The 18,175-nt window shown below is 47.4% G+C and overlaps 2 protein-coding genes and 1 long non-coding RNA gene across 9 annotated transcripts; 1 reads left to right on the top strand and 2 right to left on the bottom strand.

The window, feature by feature from the left end:
* Positions 1 to 404: 404 nt before the first annotated feature.
* Positions 405 to 12,349, bottom strand: nktr (natural killer cell triggering receptor). 6 transcript variants are annotated; one of them, XM_076050525.1, is made up of 17 exons: positions 12,120 to 12,349; positions 10,430 to 10,508; positions 9,625 to 9,699; positions 8,534 to 8,641; positions 8,371 to 8,415; positions 7,167 to 7,254; positions 6,399 to 6,428; positions 6,132 to 6,277; positions 5,810 to 6,020; positions 5,467 to 5,646; positions 5,302 to 5,389; positions 4,945 to 5,093; positions 1,829 to 4,420; positions 1,531 to 1,614; positions 1,381 to 1,440; positions 1,182 to 1,283; positions 405 to 1,089 (listed from the first exon to the last, which is right to left on the bottom strand). In XM_076050525.1, exons 2-17 carry the CDS (start codon positions 10,485 to 10,487, stop codon positions 1,020 to 1,022), a joined length of 4,086 nt encoding a protein of 1,361 aa, XP_075906640.1. In that variant the 5' UTR covers positions 10,488 to 10,508; positions 12,120 to 12,349; the 3' UTR covers positions 405 to 1,019. The 6 variants fall into 6 exon arrangements, with proteins under 6 accessions (XP_075906640.1, XP_075906641.1, XP_075906643.1 ...); XM_076050526.1 differs by lacking the exon at positions 12,120 to 12,349 and adding an exon at positions 10,743 to 11,129; XM_076050528.1 differs by lacking the exons at positions 8,534 to 8,641; positions 9,625 to 9,699; positions 10,430 to 10,508; positions 12,120 to 12,349 and adding an exon at positions 8,072 to 8,095 and having other exon boundaries at positions 887 to 1,089; positions 8,371 to 8,388.
* sec22c (SEC22 homolog C, vesicle trafficking protein) lies at positions 10,980 to 16,507 on the top strand. Of its 2 annotated transcripts, none has more exons than XM_076050533.1 (7): positions 10,980 to 11,120; positions 13,179 to 13,369; positions 13,476 to 13,639; positions 13,788 to 13,970; positions 14,117 to 14,235; positions 14,359 to 14,424; positions 14,508 to 16,507. In XM_076050533.1, the coding sequence occupies exons 2-7, from the start codon at positions 13,185 to 13,187 to the stop codon at positions 14,706 to 14,708; spliced, it is 918 nt and encodes a 305-aa protein (XP_075906648.1). In that variant the 5' UTR covers positions 10,980 to 11,120; positions 13,179 to 13,184; the 3' UTR covers positions 14,709 to 16,507. The 2 variants fall into 2 exon arrangements, with proteins under 2 accessions (XP_075906648.1, XP_075906647.1); XM_076050532.1 differs by lacking the exon at positions 10,980 to 11,120 and adding an exon at positions 12,381 to 12,522.
* LOC142904427 (uncharacterized) lies at positions 12,665 to 13,884 on the bottom strand. Its single transcript, XR_012929399.1, has 3 exons — positions 13,753 to 13,884; positions 13,467 to 13,645; positions 12,665 to 12,857 (listed from the first exon to the last, which is right to left on the bottom strand). It is a non-coding gene; the product is annotated as an uncharacterized LOC142904427 (long non-coding RNA).
* Positions 16,508 to 18,175: the final 1,668 nt, after the last annotated feature.

Raw genomic sequence — 18,175 nt, 5'->3', positions numbered from 1 at the left:
TTTGTGTTCCTGATAAACACATTCATCATTTTGAAACAAAAATCAAATCTGAAATCAGATCTGCTCAAGCTCTCCAACAACTCACTTTGTCGCTGGAACGGAGGAGAGCGAGCTTCGTAAAACCATCACGTCTCAGTCACAGTTCGTCTTACTCCATTCAAACATTCCAATGCTGGAGTTAAGATGTTTTAGATGTGTAGATATTTGATCACTCGCTGGCTATGAATTACATATGGGAAGAAAAATTGTCATAATCAAATATAATTCCGTGGTACAAACTACACCCTATTGAAAGGTAGGTGGCGCCGTGGTAAAAGGAAAACATTTAGTGACTTCTACGACTACGTCAAGGCCGTAAGAATAAACCTACGAAAGTGATAAAAAGCAGATGAACAACGCAGATAATAAGTTAAGTGCTGGATTTATTAACTGTCGACATTGATAAATGATGACGAGTTAGAAGTACCATTCACAGAGTACAACTTGAACATTCATGACACAGTCGAAAAACAGATTGTTAGTTCATTGTTTAAAAAACAAAAACAAAAACAAAGGAAACCTTGCTGGCCCCGCACTTGAACGCACCGGCATTGCAAGAATTAGACACTTGAAGAGTTTACAGAGCATTACATTTCATTTCAGTGTATAGAAAGTGATAGAAAAGACCGCACAAAAATACATAGATATGACATGAATATACAACCTGTACATTTACCATGAGGTTGCAGTGGGCATTTATTTTTCTCTCTTTTTTTCTGTTCTTTTAGTTGCTCCGAGCTGTGACATTCCCTTTATGATGTGCCGTCAATTCTGCATCGCATACATACATTCAGCTCCTCTAAGGCCATATATGTATACAATACATATAAATATATATGTATATATATTCATAAAACTTAAAAACAGGGAGGAGAGCGTTTCACAACTCACCCATCCGGGTCGGACACCCGGAGTGACGCAAAACGTTATTGCACGGCGTTTGTTCCTTTTCAGCAGGCGTTCTTTCAATAAATAAAGGCTCAGCTGTAGCGACTGCTGCGACTGTGACTTCTGCCCCTGGAGGAGCTGCGGCTGGAGGAGTGGTAGGACCTGCGGGAAGTCAAAGAAGAAGGGTTCAGAGTTAAAGTGGGCTTCGTCGGGACGGAGAGGAAGACGAGGACGCGGCGGCGGCGCCGTCTCACCGAGATCGGCGCTCCGAGCTCCTGTAGCTGTCGCTGCGCCGCCGGCCGCGTCTCCTGCTCGCGCTGCGGCTCTTGCTCGAGTAGCTGTCGTAGGAGTCCGACCTGCGGGGGCATCAGAGCGAAGATTTGGCCAAGTTTGGGCGTGACAACAAGTCGAGGGGGGAGAACAAAGCACAGCGACGAAAAGCAGGAATCAAACCTGGATCGCCTGCGCCGGGTGTACGAGCGACTCCGGGAATGACTTGTGCTGTACGTTCGACTGAAAGCAGAAATAAATACACGATGTTGAGGAGATGAGTAGAACTCAGAGGTTCTGATGAGTCGTCACGAGGAGTGCTGGCTGTCCAACCTGTGGCTCCTGTAACTTCGGTAGGTGCTGCTCCGCGACCGGGACTTCCTCCTTCCGCGCCTCCTCCGACTCCTGCTGCGGCTCCTGGAATCAGTTTTTAAAATGAATTTGTCAGTTTTACTGCATTCCCATGACAGTTTTTCGTATAATAAAAGCCAGATTTCTAACATGTGGACAAAGTACAGTTACGATTTGCAGGCGTTTCCATTGAATGGAGTGAAACGCAGCTACTGATTCACCCGACCGGCCTTCTAACCAGTCAGCGGTCAGTTTGTCCGTCTGATTGCTCACATCTCACCTGGAGGAGGAGCTGGAGGTGCTCCTGGACCTGCTGTAGGAGCGGGACCAGCCCCTGGAGCGTCGGGACCGCTGGCTGGACCTGGAGCGGGACTTCCTCAACTTCTTCTTGGGAGACTTTGCTCCCCCGCCGCCGCCACCGCCGGAGGAGGACGGCGCCCCCCTGGTCTTGCCGGGCGAGGGCGACCGCTCCTCGCTGGAGCTCTCCTGGTTCCGCGGCCGCTGGTTGAGCCGGGCCGTCTTGCGCACCTCGTCGAAGAGCGAGCCGGGCCGCACCCGGCTTCGGCTCTTGATCTCCATGCGGACCCCTTTGGCGGTGGACTTCTGGTGGAGCTCTTGGTGGTGCTGGGTGTGCTTGGCGGCGACGGGCAGGACCTTGAGGCTCTGGAGGGCCGACGTTCCTTTCAGCGGCTTCCACTTGAAGTCCGACCCGGGAGCGGGCGGCTGAGGTGGCGCTGCGGGGGCCTCGGGCGCTTGCTGCTCGCCGCCGGGTGAAGCCCCGTCTCTGCCCGGCGCCTCGGCCTCGAGGGGCTTCGAGGTCGGTTCCGGGCTCGGTTCTGGGGCCTTGCCGCCTTGACCCCGCTGACCCGGGCAGGCGAGGATCTCGCCGCCGTGTTCCGGGGTGCAGATGTCCATGTCGTCCACAGAGTCCTGCTCCGGCGGAGCTCCGTTCCTCTTGGACGACTGGGGAGGAAGGTCCGAGTGTTTTGCTCTCTGCTGCCCCCTGCTGTCCTCTTCTCTCGCTGGATTCCTGCCAGCAGCGGCTTGGTGATGGTCTTTGGCGTCGCCGGCGCCGTCCAGGCGAGAACCGACTTTTGCGGCTTTGTCAGGACTTTGTTTCTCCCTCTTGGCTTCGTCGTCGTCCTCCTCCTCGCCGAACTCCAGCGGCGGCTGCCACAGGAACGTCTCCTTGAGCTTCTTCTTCACCTGCTGCTTCCTCTTGGACCTCTTCCCCTTGTCCTTGTTCTTGCTGTGGTGCGAGGCGCCGGCACGCTTGCTCTCGCTCCGCCTCTTGTGCTTGCGCTTGCGCTTGGCCTTCTTCTTGCTCCTGTGCTTCTCGGGCTCCGCCTTCTTCTCGGGGCTGGCCGGAGGCAGGGCGGCGATCTTGTGATCCAGCTCCTGCACGGCCGCCGAGATCTTCCTGTAGGGGTCGCTCTCCGACTCCGAGCTGGCCTCCCCTTCCTCTTTCTCGGAGACGGCCGAGGTCCTGGCGGCCGCCGCCGCGTTCTCCGCGTCGCTCTCCGAGTTCCAGCCGGTCTGAGTGACGAGCTTCCTGTCGGGAGGTTTGCCGCCACGAGCCGCCCGTCGCTGCCGTTTGGATGCGGCGCCGCTGTTGCTCTGGCTGACCCGGTCGCTGTCGCTGTCCCAGTCGGACCGCGCTCTCAGGTTCTCCGCCTGCTTCTTCGCCAGAACCTCCGGGATCGACTTCTCGCCGACGCTCTCCGAGGAGCCCAGCAGCGAGACGACCCTGATCTCCGGTCGAGTCGCGGCATCCGGGCAGTCCGCTTGCGAAATGTACCGGTCCAGGTTCTTGATTCTCTTCAGCGAGCTGTAATACTTCTTCCACTCCTCGGTGAGGGACTCGGCCGGGTCGCCGCCTTTGTTCTGCAGCTGCTCAGACTCTGACCCGCTGTAGGACAACGACCTGGATCTGGAGCCGCTGTAGCTGGACCTTCTGCTGTTGGACCGGTCATTGGACCTGCTCCTGGAGGACCTGCCCAGCGCGTTCTCCACCGGTTTGCGAGCTTTGCTTCTTTCTGAGTCGCCTGACAGGCACATTGAGCTCTGAGTTTTATCTGCGGTGCCATCGGCTGCCAGCCTGAAGGAGGAGACGCTGACGGAGACCTTCGCTTTGATCTCCTGGACGTGGACATAGGAGGGCTTCCACGGCTTCTGACCCGGTTTCCAGCGCGAGGGCGGAGGGCTGTCGCTCAGGGGGATGACGGGGGCGTTCTCGGCAGCTGTGGCGGCGGGAGTTCTGGAAGTGGCGGTGGCCGCGCCGTCCGGGACCTTGTCCGCCACGTGGGTGACGGCGGTCTGCGATTTGCTTTTGCTGGCTCTCCTGATCCTGGGGGATCTGGACAAAGTCCTTTTCCTGGAGGAGGAGTTGGATCTGCGCCTGGACCTGGACCTGGACCGCGACGGCGAGTCGGATCGAGACCTGGACGGGGTGTAAGAGCGCCGCCTGGAGCGAGAAACGCTCCTGGAGTGCGAGTACGACCTCCCTCTGGATTGGGACGGGGTGGAGGTGCAGGACCTGGAGTAGGAGCGCGACTGGCGTGTCCTGCGGGTGGACGAGTGGCGGCGGCGGGGCGAGGACGAGCGGGACGAGGAGCGCGACCTCCTGGACCGTCTCTCCGAGGACCGGCCGCCCTCCAGCGAGAGGCGCTCGTCGGCTTTGTTCTTGGAGCTCTTCTTCCTGCCGTGTTTCCGCTTCCGGCTCTTCTTCCTGTGCTTGCCTTTCTTCTTCTCCTTCCTCTGCTTGGGCCGCCTGCCGGACCTGCCTGAGCTGCGCTCCGAGGACTGCTCCGGCGAGCGGGACCACGCCGAGACGCTTCTGTCGTCCCATCTGCTCAACGAGTGGTCGTTCAACCTGTGGAGTCAAGAGGCGGATGAAGGAAGCAGGGGGAAAAAATAATAACCACCACACTGGCAATACATGCGACCTCTAACTGCACTTTTTGGGATTGTGGAGCCAGGCAGGATGAAGGAAAGTTATGAAGTCCAAGCCATCTTTCATCTCTCATCAACACTGCTAGCTAGAAAGTTGATTCTACAGTTCTGGAAATCTGATTTGAACTGTGGCAATGAATTACATCTGGAGAAGATCAGATTCACTACGGCTGACATAGAGGAGCTGTTTGAGAAAATCTGGCAACCAGTCGTTCATCTACTGAAAAGTTGAAGTATATGTTCATGCAGCATCAAATTGTAATAATACCACAAATTCTTGTTTGTTTTTATCTGTGTTTTTGTTATTTTAATATTTGTGTGTACTTGTTGTTTGGTGTTTTTGTTTTGCTGTTGTAATATAATTGTTCTTGAAAATCAATAAAAAAAAAAAAAAATTTTAAATAAATAAATATATAAAATATATATTAGTGACGCAACACGTACTTGTCCCCTTTGCTCCACTTTTCAACAGTCGGCTGCGGACAAACTTTGGTTCTCTTCATCTCCTCTTTCCAGTGCGGCGGAGTCTCGCTGTCGCCACGCTGCTCCACCGAGGCCGAGCGCGATTTGGACCTGGTGGGGGTGTGATATCGCTGCAAGGACAAGTATTGGACATAAAAAAAAATAATGATGAGGAGGGATGAGAAAGCCAGAATGACCGAGATGCTCCAGGCTGGTTCTTTTACATTTTTAGACCAACGCTCTTCACTCCTGAACCTGATTTAATTTGTTCAATTAAACCCAGAGGTTCAGGGGAAATTGCAATAATGAGCAGGAATTAATGAATAGATGTGAACGTACCATTGTTCCTCTACCTCGAATCTTCCGACCAGACTTTGAGACGGCTGGTTTCTGATCCGATGCGAGACAGTCTTCCTCATTCGGAACCCTGCGTGAAGACAATGCGTCGGTGTAAACAATGCGGAAGTCATCACTGATGTCGTAGAGCGCCAAATTCAAACTGACATCTCCGTCTGGTCTTCCTGAGACGGCATGTCGCGTCGCAGCAGGAAGCGGTTCTCCGGCACCGGCGGGATTTCCTCCGGCCGCACGACGGGCTTTTCTCTCTTGCTCTGCTCCTTTTCGCCCTCGCCGTCATCCTCCCTCTCCGCCGCCTCTCCCTCCAGCTCGGCCGCACTGCAGGAGCTTTATATGGAGATAGATGCAAAGGAGCATTTTGTTATGCAAAAGACACGCGTGACCGCCTTTCTTCATTTGTCATGCCTCTGGTGCTTGTGTGACGCTAGCAAAAAAATCTAAAAATAAATATTTTAGATTAGATTAGTATGATATGAAAATAAAAACAAACTTTAGTTTGGCGGGCGTCGCATCCTTCTTCTTCGATTCCCTTCGCTTCTTTTTTGCCCGTTTGCTTCTTTGCCTCTTGCGTTTGCGACGCCTTTGCTTTTCGTCCGTTTCGCTTTGCAGTTCGACCGAAGAGGAGGGCTGAGGGGAGGACTCGCGGGAGCCGACGGAGGAGTCCGTAGAGTGGGAGGTGCGCTTCCTCTTGCCTTCGAGTACTGTCGCGGAAAAACGGGAGTGTGTGTGGGGAAAAAAACTGAAATTCTGAGAGAGGCCTCCCTCTGTGCTTGAAATCAGATCTACGTCCGCGGATCCTCCGCCGAGCTTACCGTCATTGGCCGATTTCGTGATGAGTTGCCCACAGTCCATGACTCTGGCGTCGGCGTAGGGTCGGCTGGCCGAGTCGGTCTTCAGTCCCTCAATCTTTTTGATCACCTCGAAGCCAGAAATGACGACGCCAAAGACAACGTGGACTCTGCACAGAGGATGACAACTTTCTTTCAGCATACAAAACCTATTTGCAGACACCTGTACTTCCTCATTTGTGGGACAAACTAATGAAACAAGCATTTCTCTTTACTGTGAAGGAAACTCACCCATCAAGGTGAGGCGCCATCTTGGTCGTTCTGTCAGCGGAAAATCCAGCCAAGACGCCCCAGAGGGTCAATCGATGGCAGTGACGGAGTCATGGAAAAGAGGAGAGAAGAGGGAATAAAATGAGCCTTGACACAACTTCAAATACCTTGCAGGTGCTACTGTAACCAGGAGAGACATTGCACATTAGGTTCTAAGACTTTTCTTTGTTATAATCTTGGCTTTAGATTTAAAATGAGCTGGTCATGACAACCCTCACCCACAGTGTGAGAGATCACATCATACACTGGCTTAGGGCATGTGGGTGGGCGGCGCCTTTTGTTTTGTTCTGCACAAACCACATCATTTGAGGTCATTTGTGAAATTTACTTAACCAAATCAAACACTGCAGCTTGCAGGACACTTGCAAAAATGTGAGCTATTGATTGATTGATAAATAGAATCAGGAGAAGAGAGAGAAGCACAGCCTTGGAGACACATTACCTTGGCAGAGCAGGATGCTAGAGTTTCTGTAAATTTTACACAAAAAACGGCAAGAGAAAAAAAATGTAACATGTGTAGGTGAAAAAGAATTAATCCAAAGTTTGTTTTTTCTGCATTTTGACATCTGACTCTACAGCGTTTCTCTCCAGAGAACGGGACAGCAAGCAAAAAAAAAAAAAAAAAAAAAGAAACAAAGAAATAAAAACAATCAAAGCAGCCTAACATTTTAAATGGTGCAGGTTTGAAAAAAGGTGCAAAGAGTTTTCGATTTGCTCGATGCCACTCACACAAAAAACTGTGAGCCGTTGGTGTCTTTCCCGCGGTTGGCCATGGACAACAGGAAGGCTCTGTCGTGTTTGAGGGTGAAGTTTTCATCTGTGAGAGCGGGAGAAGAAGGTTGGATGTCTGAGAGACGCAAAAATCATTGCAAAACTGTAAGGACAGCAGGACAAAAGAGAGATCCCCCCGCCCCCGCCACACACACACACCCTCAACTGCATTAAACCTTGGCAAACAGTCCCACCGTGAGACCGAGAGCTCTGCTATCTGAGATCTTACTATTTCTGAGCTGAGGTCATTTAGAGTCTTGAAAAATAACAGATAAAGGGAAACAGATAAGGTTCAACGTTCATGCTGTCAGAGCTGCAGAGGTAGAAAGAAAACACTGAAGGGGAAAAAAAGGTTTGCAAAAATAAATGAGCAAGAAATTATGCCAACTTTCAGATTTTTTTTTCCCAGCACATTATACAGGGTGTCCCAAAAAAAAACTGATTTTGCAGGCCAATAATTTTGTCAATTCTTGTTGAAATAATCTCAAATTTTCACAGAATGTATAGAAACAGATCAAGTATCATACGCACTAATTGAACTTCCACCTCAAAACGTCATAAACATTATTGGGCCGTATTGAGGCTGGAGCGCACGTTGGCGTGGCGAGTCCTGCAGCCTGCGCCTGGCGACATGTCGCAGCGTGCAACATTAAAGTCCTTTGAGCAGCCGGGTGCTTTTCGAGGGTCTGACTGAACTGAGGGGTGGCTGGAAAAGCAAGAAGAACAAACTTCTCTGGCACATGTGCACCAAGGCACGGCTTAGCTGAGAGAGGTTGGGGTGGTGGTGGTGGTGGGGGGTGGGGGGGGGCAGTGGTAGGAGCAATGTTGACGTGGGGTGTGACTGAGCTGTGTACATCTCTTACCTTCTCATTTTGCAAAAGACCGCTCTACAAATAAAAGAATACGTTGACAGTTTTAGGCAGAGGGATGGTCAGTCAAGAGAATGCCTACTCTCCATGCTGAGTGCTACATTAAAGCCCGCTTCCTCCTCGCTAAAAACACAGCAGCGTCATACAGTCGCGGCGGAGGTCAGCAGGACACGGGGCACATTCAGAATCCATCACTTGACACCAGAGGACACGCATGCACCTCTCCTCTCGCCTCTGGCTCATGCAAAAAGTAGCTGGTGAGTGTACGGCTGCGGAAGATCGTTTGTCAGTACCTCCAAAGAAGCCGCCGTATATCGACTCTCCCCCTCGTCCGTTTCCTGCGGAAATCCAAAGCTGATTAGGCCGAACGTGTGAGCCAATCGGCTTCGAAGTTCCCCCCTTCGGAGGTAAACGGTAAAGGGCACGCGGCGGCGGCGGCGGGACTCGACGCGGTACCTTCGGTGAAGTCGCCCCCCTGGACCATGAAGTTCTTCACGACTCTGTGAAAGGTGGACCCTTTGTAGCACAGCTTCCTCCCTGTGACTTTGCTGCTTCCCCGTTCACCTGCAAGAGGAGGCGCGACAACTGAGCCACGGCCTGTGACAAGCATGACGGTCAAGTCGTGTAAAATTTAGGGGTTCTGGTTAGGGATGTTAACAATTCATCGATTATCGATTAAGAATTTAATCAATAAAATTAGCTGCAATAAATTTTTTACACAGGTAGTTAATATCATTATAACAGTGTAGTGTCAGGAAAGAGCAATTCACCTGTAGATACTGTGATGGTCATAATATACATAGATCAAGTTACTTTTAAACAACTTTTATCCCGAAAAGAAGTTGAAATGTGAACCATTAGAAGTCAACTTGAAGTCAGAGGATAAATGTTGAGGCTGTTTTTACTGTTCTCTAATGTAAAAATGGGTCACATTGGACCCTCAACAATATTTAAGGATTAAATAATGTGTTCCTTACACTGTGAAATTTAGGTTCTCTGGAAAAATCGCCACTTATCAATAAATTGCTAATTGATCAATAAGGTCACTCAACTAACGATTAATGAATTAATCCCGAGTTCTGATATATTTTGTTTCAGTCTCCCAAGGAGCGGAGTTAGTTTCCAACAGTGTCAACTGACCACAAGTCAAACCACTGAACTCAGTGCAGCAGGAAGTGATGCTGCGTCCCTGGGAAAGCAAACAACAACTCGGGACCGTCCTTCTCACATTACCACTGCCCGGGTGTGGTGAGCAAGAAGGGCAACGACTGTTCTGGAGTGTCTTCTGAGAGTGATGTCGACCTACAGACGGAGCACTCTCAGTGCATAACGCTTTGTTCTCCAGCCTGTGATAAAAAGTAGCCGGGCCTCCAACGGACAACTCACTTTTATCAATGCATTCAATGGCTAAAGAGGAGCAGGGGATGCAATAATGGGCGGTTTCATTCATACCCGTACAGCAGCGATGGCTATTGAATTGAGCGTGTCGACCAGGCATTTCTAACCACCTCTAAGACTGAGAAAGTGAAACACTGCATGCCACTTACCCGTGCACAGAGAGAGAAAGTTTTTGCATGTCTTGGGACATATGTCTGAAAACAGTTGAAACACAATGCGGCCAACTATTGAAGAGAGAAAAGAAAATGTGTTCATTAGTTGGGTTCATCTTTCTTCTTTCACCAGGCTTCTGCACTACAGAGATAGCTACTGATAGGGAATATTGTGTTTTGATGCAGCTATGGTAACACATTTTAGTGGATGTTTAAAATTAGTAGTTTGGCGATGTATTCTCATGGAAAATTCAACTACGTAACAATTGACAGAAGGAAATTTCAAAGTGTAACATTAAAAAAAACTACAAAAAATAAACCCTGAAAAAAACAAAACCCTGGGACCACTGGCTGCTGGCTTTGGTCAGGTTTTTATTATAACCTGAAGCTAATCTAAAACAAGCATACAATTGGTCCCTCCCTGCTCAAATATAAGATGTCCATGTGCTATCCTGAGGCCATAAAGCGACTCTGTGCGCAATTTGTTCAGCTGTGCTCTGAACAATATGTACTTGCATGGCAATTAATAGTAAGAGCCACGTTTGTAGGCGCAGACAAGGATTTTTGACTCTGGAGAATCTGTCCCTCTGCACAGTAACTGACACCTTGGCATCGAATGGCCCTCGTGATAAAACGGAGCGACTATAACCTCACTAAGGCCAGAAAAACGAGTTTTCCAGATGTTTGATTCTTATTTTATGCAACAACACAAACGCTACAATAAAGCGGCGAACGTCAACGGATCCTCAGCCATAAAAGTGACTACACGTACATTCTGTGAATTGGCTTTAAATTCTCTTACCTGGCTCCCTGTTGAGCTCCACATCAAAGTAACACTGAGGGTGGTCCTTCACCCCCATCGTGATCAAATTCTCTGGGACCTTAAAGGCAGGAACAGCACAAAGACCAAAGCGTTTAAAAAGCAAACCCAGTACAAAGTGATCAGTTTGACTTATCCTCTCTCTCTCCACACACACGCACACACTGCTGAGGCGTATTGAGTGTGCCGCAGAACAATGTAGAGACCAAATAATATGCCGGAGAATAGAAATAGAAAGGGGAGGAGAGCACACGACGGGAGTGGTGGGTGAGAGAGACGCCTATAGGGAAATTACCAGCAGGCAGCAATGCAACGTGAAGCAGAGCCCTGCATAGCACAGCCTCCACTCTGTACATTCTTGACAGTTGCCACTGCTTGCTTGTACATCGCAACTTGGCAGGCTGCAGACATTGAAATTCAATCTTCTGCGTGTGACAAGAGACGCTGCTGCTGCTACTTTCAAACACCAAGGCTTTTAGTCGGCCTTCTCCGATTAGAATTCTTCAAAGGCCTGAGATGAGTAATGCCACATCCTTGCCTTAGCCGTTAATGCCACTAAAGCAAGCGACAAGAAAGAGGTTTAAGGGGAACTTATCAAAGAATCTGTCAACAAATCCATTTCCAGGCGCAGGAAGAGCGACTGTGGCTCTGATGGACCAAATTATTGAATCAGGTCAGAACAACAACAGTGCATTACATTTGCTGACAGTGTGCTGGCGCAACATAAAACAAACTTTTAATACAAAGCAAAAATGGTCTCTATGATAGTAACATTGTTAGCTTGACAAATTAAAAAGTTGAATATGAATTTTGTTTAAATTGTCCATTACTCGCCAAGTAATAATCTGTCATTTTTCTCTCTGTTCTTTTCTTCTGATCCAACATTGTTTATTTGTACTGTGTCTCCTTTTTTTAAGTTTATTTGTTAGCCTCATTAATTTAGGTTGACTGTAATTATTGAAAGGGGTGGAACCCCTGCACCATTGATTGATTGATTGATTGATTTTAATGTGTGCGAAATGAATAATTGAAATGAGTTAATGTACAGATATAAATCCGCCCGCACTCGGTGGGCAGAGAAGTCAGTAGCGACAGTGATGACAAGGAAAATCAAAACATGGCTATCAAAACATGGCTGAATTGGGTCACGACTGAAATGAAACATGAAACGTACTGCGCTGATTATTCCCGCGGTGGTTGGCTCTCACCCCACATTGAAAATCGACACGCATAAGAACTGACACGGCGGCGTTAATTAACGTTTTTTTGTTTTTTTTTGTCAAAGTCGATGAGTGCGATGCGTATCGGGGTCAATGAAAGAGCAGCGGACACTTGTAGGCTAGCTCGGATGCTAACATCCACTGAGGTGCAAACTACTTGACGTAACGGCAAAACCTTCGGCTGCTGACAGCGGTCAAAGACAAAACATTTCTACTATTTGTTCCCGAAACGTGGCTTTTTATGTGCATAAAAAAACACCAACTACGTGCATGACAGCAGCGAGTGCAAATTTGCGCACCTGGAAAATGGCTGGGCGAACAGCTAGTAGCTACATTCCGGGCTAGCTGAAGTTAGTCGCGTTGTAATTTCCGCAGACACAAATAAAGAGTGAAGAAGCGATGGAGGCAGTTATTAGGCCAACAAATCGTTCAGACATCAATAAAGGACTCACCTCGGCGTGGCAGCGACCTCGGCTGATAGCTCGTCGCCGTCGTCGGCCAGGGCAGCAGTGAGCGGAGGATGGAGCCGTTCAATTCCGTAGCGGGGTGTGTGTGGTGTGAGGTCCCTTTTGTCCCTTCTGAGCTTCCGTAGGAGATTTGTTGTGTTTTTGTTGTAGCAGGAAACAACTCAAATTGTTGCTCGCGTCAATATCTTGGCTTCCAAATTCTCTCTGAGGATTACTCCAGTGTCGATTCCAGCGTAGTGGCCAAGCGTTATATCGCTCACACGCGGATAAATCAAAAGCTCGTCACAGGAGACGCTAATGGTGAACCTAGTTCTCAGAAATGACACAGTAAAGAGCTAGCCTACAATGGCTTAGCGGCGAGGTGCGGCATGAAAATCGTGAAAATGAGGTAAGTGGCATCTTACACGTGGTGGACTCGAGGTAAACACAACAAAATGAAAAGCTCACTATCTTAGATTAGATTCCTAGCCGGCCAGTGTGCCTGACTCATTCAGAACTACGCAGTTCATTAAAACACACGTGTGGTTCCAGAATACAAACATGAAACGGGGTTCCTCCCGGAGGTAGAAACTGTTCCGTAGGGAAAACTGCAAGTTTTAGGCTGCAACAGGACAGTGTTGTTGTAATAAGTTGCTGTAGGTTGAGTCACCAACCTTTATGAACCTGAGAGCTACTTCATGGGTCCTGGAGTCATGTGAAGGGCAGCCAGTTTCCTACACTATCCTGAAATAACACATTTTCTCAGTTAGACATTATCATTAATGATACTGATCTCTGCCAAGACACCGATCATCAAAAATGATCAACAATGACTTAACAAGGTTGGATAAAATTGAATTTCAGACACGGCCCAATGAGTCGTGCTATGTTTCTAACAGGCCTGCGGGCTACTCGTGCAGTCCTCGGCCACAAAACATAATTTAAGGACCGTTATTCGTCACACGTGTCCATAACCAATTTAATTTGATATTTGATTGATGCAAGACACAAATTAATGCTGCTGCATCCCAGCTGACGGCATGTTTCCCCCTCTCCTCCCTCCAGCGGATCATGTCTCTGATCCTTTTCGCCTTCGTCGTGCGGCTCAGGGATGGACTCCCCCTGTCAGCCTCCACAGACTTTGAGCACAGCCGTGAGCTGCAGGAGAGGAAGCAGCAGGTCCGGTCCATCAGCAAGGCGCTGGCACGTTTCCCCGACAGCAGAGGGACCATCAAGGGCCAGGAGCTCAATATATAGTAAGAACCCGCGCGGCGAAAGCTTCCCAGCGCAGCGGCGTCCGTGTCGCTCAGCGTCACGTTTGTTTGTTTACTAAACACCTCCTGCCCGTGTCACCTGCTGCAGCTTCGCCTCGTCGGAGGGTGTATCCTACATGACCGTGTGCCATCACAGCCTCCCCGTGGCCAAGGCCTTCTGTTTCTTGGAAGACCTGCGCTGGGAATTCTCAGCATGCTTCAGCGGCTCTGTCGTTGCTTTGGCGGACCGGCCGTATCCCTTTTTGGAATTTGGTGAGCCTGCAGAGGAATATTGTCCCTTTGATGTCCGTGTTTTATTGTCTAAACTTGAGTTAAAGTGCAAACAATGTTCTAAATCAGATATCTAAAAGCAAAAAAGTACATACAAATAATCTGATTTGCTCCTTCTGCCAACTGACAGATGGGACTATTCAGAAACTGAAGCAGCAGTACAACCAGAGCGGCGGGCCGGCACTGGAGGTGACCCTGGCGGAGGTCCAAGAGGATCTGAAGATCCGTCCGCCAAAAATCATCGACGACTTGGACGAGGTGCTGCTCAGCAACGGCATCGGAAACGGGCACGTGGAACAAGGCCCTGGATCCGGTAAGAACCTGGAGCAAACGGCAAGAGAAATAATAACAATAGAAAATGTTTGAAAGAAGAAAAAAAAAAAAAAAGAAAAAAAAAGAATGCCACCACCCAGAGTCTGTTTTTGTGATTGTCTTCCAATCGGCCTTTGCCTTCAACAGTTCAGAATGTCCGGCTGGAACCTGTGACAGCGCCAGGAATCCTCTCATTGGTCCTGAATATCCTGTGTGCTGCATTGAACATCATCCGCGGTGTTCACCTCGTGGAGTACACACTGCAGGTGAGTGTTTGTGCCAAATTATTATTATCATTATTATAGTGAGCATTCACTATTGCATTTTCACTAAACTCTACAACTGTTCGTTCATCATCATCACTTTCCATTTTTTTTTTGCATGTGCAGGACGATTACGATGGCGTGTGGAACATCGTGGCGTTTGTCGTGGCTTTCGTCTGCTGCGTGCTTCAGGTAAACCAACCACAAATGTTAATGCAATTACAAACCGGAAGAAAAGGCTCTGCTCTTTCTGACGCCACCTTCCCCCGCCGCAGTGCCACCTCTACCTTTTCCACTCAGCGCGGAAGAAACACAAGTCCTTCGCCCTGCTGGCCGTCGTCGTGCTATGCAACCTCCACCTGCTCGGCCTGAGGAATGCGTGGCAGCTGCTCTTCCACATAGCGGTCGCCTCCCTCTCCACGTTCCTCACTCTGACGCGGAAGCCGCAAGACAGAACCAATGACTGTGGGGTCTGAGGCACGTGGGGCGGACAGTACAGATTTTTTTTTTTTTTTCACAGCACCTCTCGCGGCTCATCGAGCACTTTGTGCGCACACCGTTTCCAAGACTTTACATGGCGTAGAGTGAAAATTATTTTGGATACCTAAATGTATCCCACTTAATTAACCTTTAAAAGAACAGTGTCTTCGAAAGCGAAATCACACTTAATTGCAGTTGGTGCCATTTTGTTTAAAAAACACTGTTCAAGTTAAAGGAACAGCAACCCTGATTATCACGTCGTTAATGTTGAAGCATCGAGCTCAGGATATTTTCTGCTATCACAGGCCCGTCCTTCACATTAGGAGTTTACAGCAACAATGAAATTTGTGACAGTGAGACCCTTGGCGATTAGATCTGCCCAACCATGCTTAAGGTAAAAACATAGACGGACGCATCATTTGACTCCAAGTCAAAGAGAGACGTGAATGTAAAGTCAGGACTTGTTTCACGACTTGCTTTGTTTATAGTTTGATTGGCTTCTGTAAATACACCAGCAAGTGCTTGGCTAGTCATTTCAAATGCGGGAGGGGTAAATAACACGATGCAGAGTCGCACAAGGCATTATTTAAAGGCAATATTAGGTTTGAAAAGCCCCTTTGTCTCTGAACCATCAGAGCAACTTTGGTTATTATTGTTTTCTTACATTCGCTCATATCTGGGTCGTCGCAAGCGTATATTTCAGGTGACAATATGAAGGCACTGACTTCTGGGTAACACTTTATGAAGTGTTTTTAACTGTCTGCACTATTGGGTTTCCATGATGTTGTGTTGATAACAGCAGATAAGCCAGGTTTTCTTTTTGCTAATTGTGTGCTAATTGTGTTGCGATCAAATGATGTTTATTTCCTGGTTGTATTTAATTATTTTTTTTTATTTAAGTTGACGCATTTCTTCTCTCGTTAGATTTTCTGTGGGGTCTCTTTAAAATTGAGAAATCATAGTTTAGATTTATGTTTTCTATTAAACAAACCCCAATCTAGTGCTGCTATGTTAGAAGGCAATTTTTTTTTTTGCTTTTACACTCTCCTAGATGTATTTTTTTTTGGCAGCGGCAGGGTTGCACTGTTGTCTGTTAACGAAGGGAAGACAATTATTAGTTACAGTGTGAAGTGCATTTTCCTTTTGTCATTAATGTATTGCTGCAAAGCAATCAAAGCACAAAAGATCCTGTTGAAATAGATTTTATGATGACAAATGGTTTGCAAAAGTCCCTTTTAGTTTCTATTTTGCAATGCGGACAAATCACGAGGAAATTCTCGTCCGACGTACAAGAAATTAAAGCTCCTAAATTACTTTTTCATGGCAAAGGGGTGACGTCTAACCCCAGCACTAAAATAAACATGATTGTTGGATCAAACATTGTTGACGATGTAATATTTTAACGTTTTGTTGACTCACCATTTACACTGGAAACTACATATTGATGACCAAATGAATAGTAAAATGACGTCTGTTTCTGTGTTCAAATGTTTTAGAACCGGGGCAGCGTATCTTACTGACTTGACAATAATGGAAGTTGGTTCAAGCCTCAACTGTAGATATACACTGTGTTATTGTTCTTCTTCTTTTTTCTTTTTTTTTAATGCTTTGTTGACATTTAAAATTGAACTTGGATGCGACTGTCCTTAGAACAAACGGACGTATATTTAATAGAATGCGGTTTAAATTGAAGTCATTTTAATGCAATTATTCTTACAAATGGTTGATATATGAATGAATACAGTATCAACTGTGGGATAAAACTGATGTTTTACAAATAAAGGTTGGCTTTTTACACGTGCATTTTTTTTTATTTTTATTTTTTCAAACGTCCACCTACATTCTTTCCTTCATATATTTGCATTTACTTATTTTCCCAAATCAGACGACTATGAGCAACGGCTAATCACTTTCTGCAACATTTATTTAAAAAACGACGCGAAGTGGCCACTAAGTGAAAGAATACATTTTATCTAATGGTACAAAAAAAAAAAAAAAAATACCAGACTAATAAATGTAACAGCATTTTTGCAGTTTTCAAAATGTGACACTAGATGGAGCCATTTCGCGAAGACGCAATCCAGTGCCTCGGTAATCAACGCACCTGTTGAGTTCACAAAAGTATTTGATTCGCACGATGTGTGTGGAACGTAGGAATTATACATTCAACATTAATCAGTCACTTGTTCCAACATGGATCGATACAGACTGACAGAATCGGGAAATATCAAGAAGTGAATTTTAACAGACCCGGTTGTTTTTGTTTTTTCATGCAAAACACTTGAAGTCAATAGTTACATTATCAGTCTGTGACAACCAAAACTGTGGTGTGGGAAACAAATTAGTAGCGATTTTTCCTTTGTTCTCAATAATACAAATTCATACCTCGGCAGTCAGTGTGGAACTTCAGCATCAGCGTTCTGCTCAAGAATGACCAAAACCAATCAAACTTTGCAGATCTTCGTCATTGCTATGAAGGAGGCTGCCACTCAAGTGCCGTGATTGACCATTATCGCCACCTACTGTTTAGGAGTTGGGGTGGGAGACCGCGCTCCAAGGTTATGTTGAGATGCCTTGTATTTTCCCCTCTTTTATTCTCACTGCGTCCGTTAAAAAGTGCACACTCTGATGTTCCCCAGCATGACTGCCGGCCGCTCATCACATCAAATCACACTTGACGGCCGACTTCTCTTTAAATCAGCGGCCGGCCAGTCTCTCACAAGCGTACACGTGGAAGGCTGCGCGGCCATGAGAGCAGCCTCTCGGCCTGAGCCGCAAACTTTGCTTTATTTGTAACATAAATATTTAACCGCTGCCATGAATATTAAAGCGGTCTGCCGGGCAAGACACCTGTCTCCATTTTCTTCTTCCACCAAGCGTCTGAAAATACCCTCATCTGTCTTGTCCACCCCCCCCCTCCCCCACCACCTGTAGAGTTAAGAAAAAAAGTGTGGTTGAGGAGAAAAATAGACAGCAGAGCCATAAATCTTTTTTGACATGTCTCAACATATTTCCAAGATATGCATCGTGATTTTAAATGCAAATTTCTTGTTTTTCGCGGCCAAGTGAGAGGCAGCAGCAGTGTCAATAAAGCTAAATCACATGGGACAAAGACACATTTTGTTGTCACACTTGTTCACACATTTTTATTTAATTTTTTTTACATATCCCATGATATTTTTTTTTCCTCCTATGAGGTGGGCCACCAAAACACTTAATCCATCTGCTAGAGAGCCACATTATTGTCAGCAAATGATGATAAAGGGGGATTTTTGCAAAGATGTTGGACCTTTGCATGATATTTTCGCCCCCTCAAGCAGTTGCATTGGTCACACTGGCTTTGTCAAGTTAAAAGCCCTTCGCATGTAATGTTGTGGTTTCTCTGCGGGTCACTTTGACCGCAGCTGAGCGAAAAACTGTCTCCCGGAACTGCACCTGACACGGACTGCTTGTGGTTTTCCCG

This window comes from Nelusetta ayraudi, unplaced genomic scaffold (assembly GCF_046127955.1).
Source record: "Nelusetta ayraudi isolate G7.1 ecotype Tasmania unplaced genomic scaffold, CSIRO-AGI_Nayr_v1 ptg000127l, whole genome shotgun sequence".
NCBI lineage: Eukaryota > Metazoa > Chordata > Actinopteri > Tetraodontiformes > Monacanthidae > Nelusetta > Nelusetta ayraudi.
This window is presented reverse-complemented; position numbering and strand designations above follow the sequence as displayed.